The 14,462-nt window shown below is 45.7% G+C and overlaps 1 protein-coding gene across 1 annotated transcript in view; it reads right to left on the reverse strand.

Moving 5' to 3' along the window:
- LOC137351810 (lipoprotein lipase-like) overlaps positions 1 to 3,058 on the reverse strand; it is a 45,856-nt gene extending 42,798 nt beyond the window's left edge. Inside the window, exon 1 of the mRNA XM_068016664.1 lies at positions 2,836 to 3,058. Coding sequence (XP_067872765.1) covers positions 2,836 to 2,932 — 97 coding nt within the window. The 5' untranslated portion in view covers positions 2,933 to 3,058. The remainder of the gene's footprint in view (positions 1 to 2,835) is intronic.
- Between the last annotated feature and the right edge of the window lie 11,404 nt (positions 3,059 to 14,462).

Raw genomic sequence — 14,462 nt, forward strand, 5'->3', positions numbered from 1 at the left:
TTTGTGGAGCCACCTCCTCCAGTTAGTTGTTTAATTGTCCATCACCATTCACGACTGGATGTGGCAGGACTGCAGAGATTAGATCTGATCCGTAGGTTATGAGATCACTTTGCTCTGTCTATCTGTCTATTGCATACTGCTTCCCCTGAATGTAGTCCTGTGTTGTAGCTTCAGCAGGTTGGCACCTAATTTTCAGGTACATCAGTGCTGCTCCTGGTGTGCTTTCCTGCACTCTTCATTGAACCAGGGTTGGTCCACTGGCTTGATGGTAATAGTAGAGTGGGGGATATGCAGGGCCATGAGGTTACAGATTGTATTTGAATACAATTCTAATGCTGCTGATGGCCCACAGTGCCTCATGGATGCCCAGTTTTGAGCTGCTAGATTGGATCTGAATCTATTACAGTCAGCATGATGGCATTGCCACACAACACAAAGGGAATCCTCAGTGTGAAGTTAGGACTGTGCAGAGACACTAGGTTAGCTTGGTGAGTCTAATTCCTTTCGCCGTATTTAGCACAGAAAGGTTGACAATTGCATAAATTGTATTATTTTATTTAACAATTAGACAGCCAAGAGATTAGTTCATACTATCCTGGTAATATCTCATAGGCACCCACTCCTATCCCTCAGCTCACACTGCCCTTGTACCATCACACAGGCTCCCGCACCCCAACACGCTCACACATGCAAGAAGGAACAATGATCCCATGAAGAAAACCATGGTGTCCCTGTGGTTCCAATTGTGCTGCTGGATTTTATATATCAATGGAATAAAAAGATATAGATTCCAAAATAAAAGCCAAAAATCTTTATGTCCCTGCAGACACAGCACTGGCTAAACCACAACACAATCAACCAAACAGCCTGTTCCCATCACACAACTTGTTAGGAGCCTGTTCCTTTAAGAGTTGCTGTGAAGCATTCCATCTAGCTGTGTGAACAATGAATTGCCAGTCAGTACATTCCAATCTGTCACTGACCCTGTGCTGCAGTAACCCAAATCACCGGCGGCAACCAGCAGTCACACCATCATGACGTCGAGAAGACTTACACACTCTGCATCTCATTACACTCAGAGATGTTACTGCCAATCACCTGAAGCAGCGTTACAGTCTGACCATCAGTTTACTTTCACCTGGGAGCAGTGGGTTTCTCTGCAATATGCCAAACACTGTCCACAATAACAACTTGCATTTACATAGTGCCTTTAATGTACTGAAATGTTCCAAGGTGCTTCAAAAGGAGTGTAAGCACCATCATAACCCTACATGCACAAAGTCATAACTATCCAAACATACAGAGGCATGATTCACACAAACACAAACACACACACACAGACACACGGATACACAGGGATACACATGGACGCACAAAAGCAGACACACCCTGACAACACACATATACACATGGACATACACAGGTACTGGATACGCACACGGACACACATGGATGCTCCACGGAGGCACACTTGGATACACTGCAGATACACACATTCTCTCTCCCACAACATACACTATATTTTGCAAGTAGGCAGAGGATGGAATGACGGTAAATTACATTCATGGTTGTTAAATATACAAGTTATTAAACAGTAAAGTTCTCTGATAGTCCACAGGGCAAAGTTACTTTCACTCCACTCCCACTCTCGTTCCAGTTACATAATAAAGGTGCTATTATCACCTCAAATTGTGATCTAGTCATGAATTCACAGTCTGATGGGAAAACATACAAACTCTGCTGGTGGTGCTGTGTCCCTTTAAGAGGCTTTAAACAAATTCCTTAAGGCATCAAGTGGAATTGGGATCAGGTTGGCTTGTGAAGACATGGGGGAGGGTGTGTGGAGGGCCAATGAAGGCCAAGCAATGTGAATTCTGTAGGCTGCTCATGGGTGGGCTTTCACACTGCTTTATTCAGTGAGGCTCGACTGTCAAGTGCAGAGAGAGACACACACACACATCCACACGGCTCGTCCTTAACAGTCAGTGGAACTGCATCAATACTAACCCTGCACCTTGCTAAACAAATAAAGGAGGCTGAAATGCTGCTCGCTCTAAGAGGACTGCTGTTCATTGATAAATGTAACTCTCTAACTGAAATTCCTCCTTTAATGAAAGTGGCAGATATCAGTCCTTGTTACTTACCCTTCATAATTAAAGAGCTGCTAACAAAATCACATTCTCAGAAATCTCACATTCCAAAGCTAACAGTCCCAGGACTTCGTCCGTCAGCCGCACATGACAATTAACAGCCTGCATTCACCCAGTTTTTCATTAAAAGAGGGATTTGAAGACGATCGATCCAGCCTTGGCGATGAAGCTTATCCCAATCCCAGCACAGCAGGGAATACCTCAACCTGAAGTTTCAAACAACCAGCAGCCAAACTCAGTCAGTTTTCACCTTGTTATAGAACTTCAGCATTAGTGTCAGGAGAGGAGTTCTCACTAAGTTTTCCTGCCCAGTAACAAGAGGAAAATAATGGGGCTGGGAGCAACAAAAACTCAAATCATTCAAGTCAAAAAAAATCTTCAATAATTGGAAGCAAATAATACAGTAATATACACAAGCCCTTTGATAAAGTGAATTCCTATTGCTGCTTCACAGAGGACTGCAGCTCAAGAGTTTACAGAAGTCTGAATGTGAACACATTATCAGTTTAAAACCCAACTCTACAACTTCAACTGTCTAAAAGTTGTAAAACTTCGCCACATTTTCACTCACTCTCACTCCCACTCTCACCATCACTATCATTCTCTCCCTTTCTCTCTCCCTCTCTTTCACCCCTTTCTTTTTTTCCCGCTTTCTCTCCCTCTCTCTCTTTCACTCCTCACTTACCTGTCGCGTTGTCTGCCCTCACTTTCTCGGCAAACACTTGCAGGATGGTGAAGCCGAGGAGCAGGGGGATGTGAGCCTGAAAAAACCAGTGTCCCATGGTGAGAAATCTGCAGCCTCGGCCGAGCAGGAGAGTCTTTGCTGCGGGAACCTGTAGCTTGTATTGGGTGCAGAATGTGCAGTGGGCTCGGTGCCTGTGGCTCTGTTTGATCTGCTCTTTGAGAGAAGCCTCCAGTAGGCACTGAAAGAAACTCGCACACATTCACACTTTAAATAGCTCCAGCACCGTCTGATTGGCGGAGAGCGGGGCTCGTACAAACTTTCGATCCGTTTCAGCAAGACAGGGCAAGGAACGTCCCGGGCCAGCTGTCAGTGTGCACCCTTACCCACTCAAATCCACCCTTACCCAGTCCAACCCAACCTTACCCACTCAAATCCACCCTTACCCAGTCCAACCCAACCTTACCCACTCAAATCCACCCTTACCCAGTCCAACCCGCCCTTACCCACTCAAATCCACCCTTACCCAGTCTAACCCAGCCTTACCCACTCAAATCCACCCTTACCCAGTCTAACCCCCCCTTACCCACTCCAATCTCCCTTTACCCACTCCAATCTCCCTTTACCCAGTCTAACCCACTCTTACCCACTCCAACCCGCCCTTATCCACCCCAACTCATCCTTACTTACCCAGTCTAATATAAAAACAAAAATAAAATACTGCAGATGCTGGAAATCTGAAATAAAAACAAGAAATTCTGAAAATACTCAGCAGGTCAGGCGGTATCTGTGGAGAGAGAAGCAGAGTTAACGTTTCAGGTCAGTGACCTTTCATAAAAACCCAGTCCAATCTCCCTCTATCACTCCAACTGGCTCATAAAGGAAAATAAAGGAAACTATCTTGCAAGCTAAAAATTGAGCTTTGAAATCACGTTTAATGGTGTTATTTTGATGTGTACAAATAAGGCATGTTATAGTAAGTAAATTACAGCTGGTAGAAGTTCCTGCTTGGTACAGAAATGACACTATCCACTGGAAGAACTTGGAAGAAAGTCATTTTCAATTCTCTTGATGATTGTCATGTTTTAAAACTTTTTTTGGAGGGGAGGGGGAGTTGAGAGATTTTTAACACTTATGGATACTAATGACATCAAGGGATATGGGGGAAGTGGGGGAAAAATGGCATTGAGGTGGATGATCAGTCATGATCTGTTTGAATCGTGGAGCAGGCTCAGTGGGCCGAATGGCCTACTCCTGCGTCTATTTCCTTTGATCTTATGATCCTATGCCCACCCTAACCCGCCCTTTACCACGCCAACCCACCCTCAACCAGCCCAATCCACCCTTACCCACTTCAATCTCCTTTTACCACTCCAACCAACCCTTACCCAGTCCACCTTGACTCATTCCCAACTCAACCTTAACCGTCCCAATACAGTCGCAATTCACCCATACTCACCTTGTTCATCCTTGTCCCACACATTTCTAGAGTTCAGCAGTTGATAACTCCTGTTTCTCTGTGTTCTAGGTGATTATTGATGCTTCATTTGTTAGAAATTCATGAAACTTGAAAAGTACGAAGTCACAGTGTGCAGTGTTACAGGGCTGTGGGCAATGTGAGAACTCCAGGGAAGGATGGACTGAAAACCCCCCAGAATTCCTCACACATTGTGTTCGTGGTTTGAACTGTGGCACTGTGCAGAGCTGTGGATGGAGACGTAAGTCATTCCAACAGAGAGGTGGAGTCGAGGGAAATCAGCCTGCACTGCTTCACATGTTGGTGGATGTTTCAAAGTGGCACCATCAGAGAGCAGGGAGAAGGTCGCCCACAAACACCATCCACCATGGTGCACAGAGATCAAGGGAGGGCAGGAAAATAGCACAAATCTGATCCTCCACTGCAAAAAAAGTAGTTCTAACATGTGGCTGTCCATTCAAATATCAAGTTAAGCTGATGATTCTCAGAGTAACAATCGTCCTTCCAGTTATAAGCTGCACATCTCATTAATTCTTACAAAATCTATCAGAAGTGCAATATGTCAAAAACCTGACGGTTATTTTCCATCCTGTACATTTACTCAGTTATGCTGAATTTTCTAGGAGTCAGGCTTGGCTCAGCCATTAGCACTTTGCCTCTGAGTTTGTGCCTTCACATCAACCTCCAGAGACTTCAGCACAGAATCCAGACCGGCACTTTAATGCAGTACTGAGGGAGAACTGCACTATTGGAGGGACCATTTTGTGGATGAGACGTTAAATCGAGGCCCTCTGCCTTCGCAGCTGGATAGAAAAAAATCCCATGGCGCTATTTCAAAGAAGAGTAGGCAACTTCTCCCATTATCCTGGCCAATGTTTATCCTTCAATCAAAATAACAAGAAAAAACGTTATCGGTCATTAGCTCATTGCTGTTTGTGGGATCTTGCTGTGCACCGCTTGCCCACCATGTTTCCCTACTTTAGAGCAGTGACTACTACACTTCAAAAGTACTTAGTTGGCTATGAACAACTTGGAGGGGTCCTAAGGTCATGAACGACATTAAATAAATCCATGTCCTTTCTCCGAACTCAACCCTTGAACCAATACAGCACTCTGGGCTCTTGTGTGTTTGTAGTGACCTGACAGCCATTCATTCTGGCCCATCATAGGTGTCGACTATGAGGAAATGACTGAAAGTCACAACTCCTCCTGAGAATGTGGACCTTTAGCATATATTGAACGTGGCAGTTTTAAATTAGACCACTGATTAACAGTAAACTAACATGGAACAATTTGGATGAAATGTCACATGTTCCAATACTGCAATCCCTGGAAACTGCCTCTTGCTTGACAAGGACATGGTCATGTGGAACAGCTGATGACTGTTGTCATGACAATGATATCAAATGATGTCATAGCTCAAGGCTCCAGCCAGAAACAGCAAGCTATCAGAATGCTGTTGACTGTAAGTGAGAATCTACTTGCCATTTCATCCCTGCACTCACACGTCCATGTGGCAGAGAGAAAGAATGGCTGACAACACTCACGACCAAGACAATGTGTTATTTTTGGCAGCCACTCAAACATTCCCCATCAGCAACTTAATATAATTGAACTAAATCTCCTTCAGGGCACAAACACTCAAACTACTGAAAGTAAGGTTTTCCGGTTCTCTTGAACTGAATCATGTTCATAATGTATGAACTCAGGTTCGATCTGTGGGACCTGTTCCACTCTATCAAGTCCAATGCAATCTTTCCAGGACACTCAAGTTTAGAAATAGGCATTTCAAAATAATACTTAAAATCTTATGTTCTTTCATTCACTTTTTAGAAGGAGCCCTGACAGTGAGATGTTCTTTTTAAAGGGGATCTGTTTTGTAATGCATCTCTTTAAAGGAGACGTGCTTGATAAGGCTTCTCTTGAAAGGGGACCCTGTTTGAAAGACGCTTCTTTAAAGGGGACCCTGTTTGAAAGACGCTTCTTTAAAGGGGACACTGCTGGTACGGCATCTCTTTAAAAGGGACTCCGTTGCCTTGCCACCACATAAAAGAAGAGCTGAATGACTGTCCCTTGGATTTTTCCTATCCCAGTATAGAATTATGCCTGTCTTTTTGTGGAATATGTCGAACATTCCTTGTTCCAGCCCTACCCAACTCTTTTTCCGGTACATTGATGACTGTATCGGTGCCGTTTCCTGCTCCCGCCCCGAACTGGAAAACTTTATCAACTTTGCTTCCAATTTCCACCCGTCTCTCACCTTTACATGGTCCACCTCTGACACTTCCCTTCCCTTCCTCGACTTCTCTGTCTCCATCTCTGGGGATAGGTTGTCTACTAATAACCATTATAAGCCCACTGACTCCTATGGCTACTTCGACTACACTTCTTCACACCCTACCTCCTGTAAGGACTCCATTCCATTCTCCCAGTTTCTCCGTCTCTGACGCATCTGCTCTGATGATGCTACCTTCCATGTCAGTGCTTCTGATATGACCTCCTTTTTCCTCAACCGAGGATTTCCCCCCACTGTGGTTGACAGGGCCCTCAACCATGTCCGGCCCATTTCCCGCACTTCTACCCTCAACACTGCCCCTCCCTCCCAGAACCGTGACAGGGTTCCCCTTCTCCTCACTTTCCACCCCATCAGCCTCCATATCCAAAGGATCATCCTCCGCCATTTCTGCCACCTCCAGCGTGATGCCACTACCAAACGCACCTTCCCCTCCCTTCCCCTGTCAGCATTCCGAAGGGATCGTTCTCTCTGCGACACCCTGGTCCACTCCTCCATTACCCCCACCACCTCGCCCCCTTCCTACAACACCTTCCCATGCAATCGCAGGAGGTGTAATACCTGCCCTTTTACCTCCTCTCTCCTCACTATCCCAGGCCGCAAACACCCCTTTCAGGTGAAGCAGCGATTTACTTGTACTTCTTTCAATGTAGTATACTGTATTCGCTGCTCACAGTGTGGTCTCCTCTACATTGGGGAGACCAAGCGCAGACTGGGTGACCGCTTTGCGGAACACCTCCGCTCAGTCCGCAAGCAGGACCCTGAGCTTCCGGTTGCTTGCCATTTCAACACTCCCCCCTGCTCTCATGCTCACATCTCTGTCCTGGGATTGCTGCAGTGTTCCAGTGAACATCAACGCAAGCTTGAATTTATTGATTAGGCACACTTCAGCCTGCCGGACTGAACATTGAATTCAATAATTTCAGAGCATGACGGGCCCCCCATTTTACTTTTATTTTTTATTTTTTATTTTTTTTGTGTTTATCTTAGTTTGTTCAGTTTGCCTACCACTGTTTTTTTCATGCTCGTACTTGTGGCTGTTCAGTTTTCAGTCCATTAACACCCTATCTGTACTAATGCTTTGTCTTTCAACACACCATTAACATATTGTTTGCCTTTGCTCCATGACCTTCAGGTCAGCTATTCTGGAACCTTGTCCTATCAACACCTTCTCCTTTATTATCTCTTGCCCCACCCCGGTGTTACTTGCTGAAAACCTTTTACATTTCTAATATTTGCCAGTTCTGAAGAAGGGTCACTGACCTGAAACGTAAACTCTACTTCTCTCTCCACAGGGGAAGCGTTAAATGAATATTTTTCGTCAGTATTTACAGTAGAGAAAGAAAATGTTGTCGAGGAGAATACTGAGATTCAGACTACTAGGCTAGATGGGATTGAGGTGCACAAGGAGGAGGTGTTAGCAATTTTGGAAAGTGTGAAAATAGATAAGTCCCCTGGGCCAGATGGGATTTATCCTAGGATTCTCTGGGAAGCCAGGGAGGAGATTGCAGAGCCTTTGTCCGTGATCTTTATGTCGTCATTGTCGACAGGAATAGTGCCAGAAGACTGGAGGATAGAAAATGTTGTCCCCTTGTTCAAGAAGGGGAGTAGAGACAGCCCTGGTAATTATAGACCTGTGAGCCTTACTTCGGTTGTGGGTAAAATGTTGGAAAAGGTTATAAGAGATAGGATTTATAATCATCTTGAAAAGAATAAGTTAATTAGCGATAGTCAGCACGGTTTTGTGAAGGGTATATTGTGCCTCACAAACCTTATTGAGTTTTTCGAGAAGGTGACCAAACAGGTGGATGAGGGTAAAGCAGTGGATGTGGTGTATATGGATTTCAGTAAGGCGTTTGATAAGGTTCCCCACGGTAGGCTATTGCAGAAAATATGGAAGTATGGGGTTGAAGGTGATTTAGAGCTTTGGATCAGAAATTGGCTAGCTGAAAGAAGACAGAGGGTGGTGGTTGATGGCAAATGTTCATCCTGGAGTTTAGTTACTAGTGGTGTACATCAAGGATCTGTTTTGGGGCCACTGCTGTTTGTCATTTTTATAAATGACCTGGATGAGGGTGTAGAAGGGTGGGTTAGTAAATTTGCGGATGACACGAAGGTCGGTGGAGTTGTGGATAGTGCCGAAGGATGTTGTAGGGTACAGAGGGACATAGATAGGCAGCAGAGCTGGGCTGAGAGATGGCAAATGGAGTTTAATGCGGAAAAGTGTGAGGTGATTCACTTTGGAAGGAGTAACAGGAATGCAGAGTACTGGGCTAATGGGAAGATTCTTGGTAGTGTAGATGAGCAGAGAGATCTTGGTGTCCAGGTACATAAATCCCTGAAAGTTGCTACCCAGGTTAATAGGGCTGTTAAGAAGGCATATGGTGTGTTAGCTTTTATTAGTAGGGGGATCGAGTTTCGGAGCCACGAGGTCATGCTGCAGCTGTACAAAACTCTGGTGAGGCCGCACCTGGAGTATTGCGTGCAGTTCTGGTCACCGCATTATAGGAAGGATGTGGAAGCTTTGGAAAGGGTGCAGAGGAGATTTACTAGGATGTTGCCTGGTATGGAGGGAAGGTCTTACGAGGAAAGGCTGAGGGACTTGAGGTTGTTTTCGTTGGAGAGAAAGAGGAGGAGATGTGACTTAATAGAGACATATAAGATAATCAGAGGGTTAGATAGGGTGGATAGTGAGAGTCTTTTTCCTCGGATGGTGATGACAAACACGAGGGGACATAGCTTTAAGTTGAGGGGTAATAGATATAGGACAGATGTTAGAGGTAGTTTCTTTACTCAGAGAGTAGTAGGGGCGTGGAACGCCCTGCCTGCAGCAGTAGTAGACTCGCCAACTTTAAGGGCATTTAAATGGTCATTGGATAGACATATGGATGAAAATGGAATAGTGTAGGTCAGATGGTTTCACAGGTCGGCGCAACATCGAGGGCCGAAGGGCCTGTACTGCGCTGTAATGTTCTAAAAAAGATGCTGCCAGACCAGCTGAGTATTTCCAGCGTTTCTTGTTTTTATTACAGAATTACCTGCCCTGCCTACTCACACCTCATACTTTGGGAATGACTATACCTACTTACAAAGGAGAACATGTTTGTTTGTATAGGAATCAGGGGTGAGCATTGACCGTGTTCTGGTTCAGTGTAAATATTGGGCACTAACAAGCACTTTCATTGTGTCAGTGTGGGCTGAATTCAAATGTCGATCCTACAAGTGAAAGGCCATAAGTCAATAAGTGCATCACCTAGTGTCCCCACTTAATGTTTGAATTGATAAAAGAAGTTCCACATGGAGAAATATGTGCCTTTTGTCAATATTTACGCTGTTAATATATTGACTGCTCCTGGCTCTGAACCTGCCTATAGATCACACTGTTACAGTTATTTGAAACCTGCTGTGCAAATCATCATTTTAACTAAAAAGCAAAATACTGCAGATGCTGGAAATCTGAAATAAAAACAGAAAGTGCTGGAAATACTCAGCAGGTCTGGCAGCATCTGTGCTGATAGAAGCAGAGTTAACGTTTCAGGTCAGTGACCCTTCATCACTTTGAAATGTTACCTCTGCTTTCAAAACTTTAACTAACGTTGCCATCAGCTGCTCCCACCTGAGTGAGCATTCTGCATAGACAGTGAGTGTCAGCAGGATCTGCAACCCTGGGAAGCATAGTGTATACTTCAGAGCTGGAGCTGGTAGGCATCAGTTAGGAGGAAGAGTCCAGCAGCTTTCTCCCCCCCACCCCCCACCCTGCTTACCACCGCGCCCCCCCCCCCCGACCCCCCCCCCTCCATTTCCACAGGTCCCAGGTAACATTACTAAAGCTGCCTTGACTAAGATCAACCAGCTCAACACATACCAAACTTGGGCTCTTCACATTATTCCCACAAGTAAAGATTTTATAATCTGACATAACAAATGTCATATCGAAACCACTGTTTGACTCCAGTCTCCTCTCCATCTCTAAAGGACATAAACAACTCCTCATTAACACTAAAAGTTATATTATTCAACTGAAAGTATTTCTCCCAGTGACACCTCACCTCCCCCAGTGGCACTTCTCCCAGTGACACCTCCCCCAGTGACACCTCCCCCGTGACACCTCCCCCAGTGACACTTCTACCAGTGACACCTCCCCCAGTGACACCTCACCTCTCCCAGTGACACCTCACCTCTCCCAGTGACACCTACCCCAGTGACACTTCCCCCAGTGTAACTTCTCCCAGTGACACCTCCCCCGTGACACTTTTCCTCGTGACATTTCACCTCTCCCAGTGACACCTACCCCAGTGACACTTCCCCCAGTGTAACTTCTCCCAGTGACACCTCCCCCGTGACACTTTTCCTCGTGACACTTCACCTCTCCCAGTGACACCTCCCCCAGTGACACCTCCCCCAGTGACACCTCTCCCAGTGACATCTCTCCAGTGATACCCCTACCAGTGACAATTCGCCTAGTGACACCTCCCCCAGTGCCACTTCTGCCAGTGACCCCTTTCCTGGTGACAGCTCTTTCAGGGGCTCCTCTCCTTGTGACATTTCTCCCAGTGACACATCTCCCAGTGGCAGCCCTCCCAGTGTCAGCTCTCTCAATGACACTTCTGCCGTTGACAGCAGTCTCCAGGGCAGCTGTCTCTCTCTCTCTCTTTCCCTTTCTCTCTCACACGCACAGAGCTCCCCAGGGAACTCCAATTTTAATTTACTTCCTCTGTGGAACCCCCTAGCCTCCATCCAGCCCTGAGCTGATGTTGGGATGGCATGACACGGGGATCCTGTATGCCAGCACTGCCTGGCACAGTTGGTAGAGCTTATCATCTCATCCCTTCAGCCCCAGGGGACAGGAAATGTAGAAATTATATTCTGTGACCAGGGTATAACCAGAATGTGGATGATGCTTTAGGTCTTTGTTTGGCTGATGTCATTGGCCAGTCCTTCTATATCAGGGGGACATTGTGCTATACTTCCTTATGATCCTAAGTGTAATTGAGGAGAAAGATAGGAGGAATCCCATTATCCGATGTGCATCATTACTCCAAAATACTAATTATACATATCATGCACCTGGAAGGACTCCTGACTTCACTGTGCCTTTATCAAACATCTGTCTGGTGTTACAAAGGATGAGATCTTATCCGAATCCTCTCCCGGCTACAAGCCAGTGTAGACATGTCTGCTGCTGAATCCTCAATCCATGAAAGCTCCGGATTTAACTCCCCAACCTTTGGCAGTGGGAGACTCTCAGACCATTCCCAAGTAAGATTCTTTCCCTGTTCTTGGCCACATAAGGAGATGTTAGGTCAGGTGACCAAGAGCTTGATCAAAGAGGTAGGTTGTAAGGAGCATCTTAAAGGAGGAAAGTAAGGTAAAGAGAAGGAGAGGTTTCCAGAGCTTGGGGCCGAGGCAACTGAAGGCACAGCCACCAGAGGTGTAGCGATTAAAATCAAGACTACACAAGATGAAGAATTAGAGGAATGCAGATGGAGAGTTGTGGGGCTGGAGGAGATTACAGAGATAGGGAGGGGTGTGGCCATAGAGGAAGTAGAAAACAAGGATGAGAATTTTAAAATCGAGCTGTTGCCAACCAGCACAGAGTCGATGGTTGAACGGGACTTGATACAGGCGGCCTGAAAGCCAACCTTTTTGACCTATCACCTATCCCAACAATTCCTTGGTTTGCTGTTCATGTTTGGCTGATTATGCTTCAGTGAAGCACTTTAGGATATTCTCCTGCATTGAAGACATTATATCAATTGTGGTTGAGATTGCTCTTCTCATGGAGAATCTTTTTAATCAGCAAGAATGTACTATGTTTAACACTCCTGAAAACAAGAAGCTGTAAATTGTATAATTACTGTGAGGGCAGTTCACAACTCCCAAATACCATAAAACAGAGTGTTATTATGCCAGCATAGAGAATCCAGGCGTCTGACTACACTAATTATGCTGAATGTCTCTGCGAAGACAGGCACTGTCTCTAATCTACTACTGCCAATGATGGTACTGAGAGTTACTGTCTGAGGAATCACTGCCTTCAATCACTCGACCGTGACATATATCGGCAGTGACTCTTCAGCTCTGCACATGGTATCGCTGGGCAGGCCAGCTCGCTAACTCACATTTCCACATTCCTTACAAATCTCAGAATCATTCATCAGCAAATTCTTATCTGTGCTTAAAATAATTCAGTTCCTTGACCTTATAACCTTGATACTGCTGAGTGTGAACATGGGACAAGGAGCCCTGATTCTGGTCAGTGTGTACATGGGATAGGCTCTGATTCTGGTCAGTGTGTACATGAGACAAGGAGCCCTGATTCTGGTCAGTGTGTACATGGGACAGACCCTGATTCTGGTCAGTGTGTACATGAGACAAGGAGCCCTGATTCTGGTCAGTGTGTACATGGGACAGGCCCTGATTCTGGTCAGTGTATACATGGGACAGGCCTTGATTCTGGTCAGTGTGCACATGGGACAGACCCTGATTCTGGTCAGTGTGTACATGAGACAAGGAGCCCTGATTCTGGTCAGTGTGTACATGGGACAGACCCTGATTCTGGTCAGTGTGTACATGAGACAAGGAGCCCTGATTCTGGTCAGTGTGTACATGGGACAGGCCCTGATTCTGGTCAGTGTGTACATGGGACAGACCCTGATTCTGGTCAGTGTGTACATGGGATAGACCCTGATTCTGGTCAGTGTGTACATGGGACAGGCCCTGATTCTGGTCAGTGTGTACATCGGACAGGCCCTGATTCTGGTCAGTGTGTACATGGGACAGACCCTGATTCTGGTCAGTGTGTACATGGGACAGACACTGATTCTGGTCAGTGTGTACATGGGACAGACCCTGATTCTGGTCAGTGTGTACATGGGACAGGCCGTGATTCTGGTCAGTGTGTACATGGGATAGGCTCTGATTCTGGTCAGTGTGTACATGGGACAGACCCTGATTCTGGTCAGTGTGTACATGGGATAGACCCTGATTCTGGTCAGTGTGTACATGGGACAGACCCTGATTCTGGTCAGTGTGTACATGGGATAGACCCTGATTCTGGTCAGTGTGTACATGGGATAGACCCTGATTCTGGTCAGTGTGTACATGGGACGGACCCTAATTCTGGTCAGTGTGTACATGGGACAGGCCGTGATTCTGGTCAGTGTGTACATGGGATAGACCCTGATTCTGGTCAGTGTGTACATGGGATAGACCCTGATTCTGGTCAGTGTGTACATGGGATAGGCTCTGATTCTGGTCAGTGTGTACATGGGACAGACCCTGATTCTGGTCAGTGTGTACATGTGACAGGCCCTGATGCGGGTCAGTGTGTACATGTGACAGATGTTGCTGAGCTGGGACTATGTGCTCTAAGCAACAGCAGTATATTATCTAATATGCTGATATTTTTCTCTGGGACTGCGTATCGTACATTAATTCCAGTCAGTTCCTTTTATCTTTACAGTATCCTGTAGCAAAGCTATAATGCTGTAGTCTTGACAATTTATGAAGTTCCCTGTTTTCAGGTTTTATTGATGGCATTCTGGAGCACTGGCCCTCTTGTGATAGGTGACTGAATAAAACTAAGGAAGCTATCCAATTCCAGCTATGTGTGCAGGAATGTGTAGTTATTGAGGATGGGAACACAAAGCCTATTGTAAACAGAGGCAGTGATGTTTTTGCTCTGCTTTGATTTAACCGAATTGGGTAATTTAAAGGTTTTCTGTCCCTCCCCTGTGTTTAATCTTGTAATCAGTGCTGAGCAAGTGAAGCTATTCAGCCTGCGGGTGGTTGGATGTATTTCAAGGTAAAACATAAAGCTCAGAAGAGCCTGTGGGCTATCAGTCCGCTACTATTTAT

This window comes from Heterodontus francisci, chromosome 36 (genome assembly GCF_036365525.1).
Source record: "Heterodontus francisci isolate sHetFra1 chromosome 36, sHetFra1.hap1, whole genome shotgun sequence".
NCBI lineage: Eukaryota > Metazoa > Chordata > Chondrichthyes > Heterodontiformes > Heterodontidae > Heterodontus > Heterodontus francisci.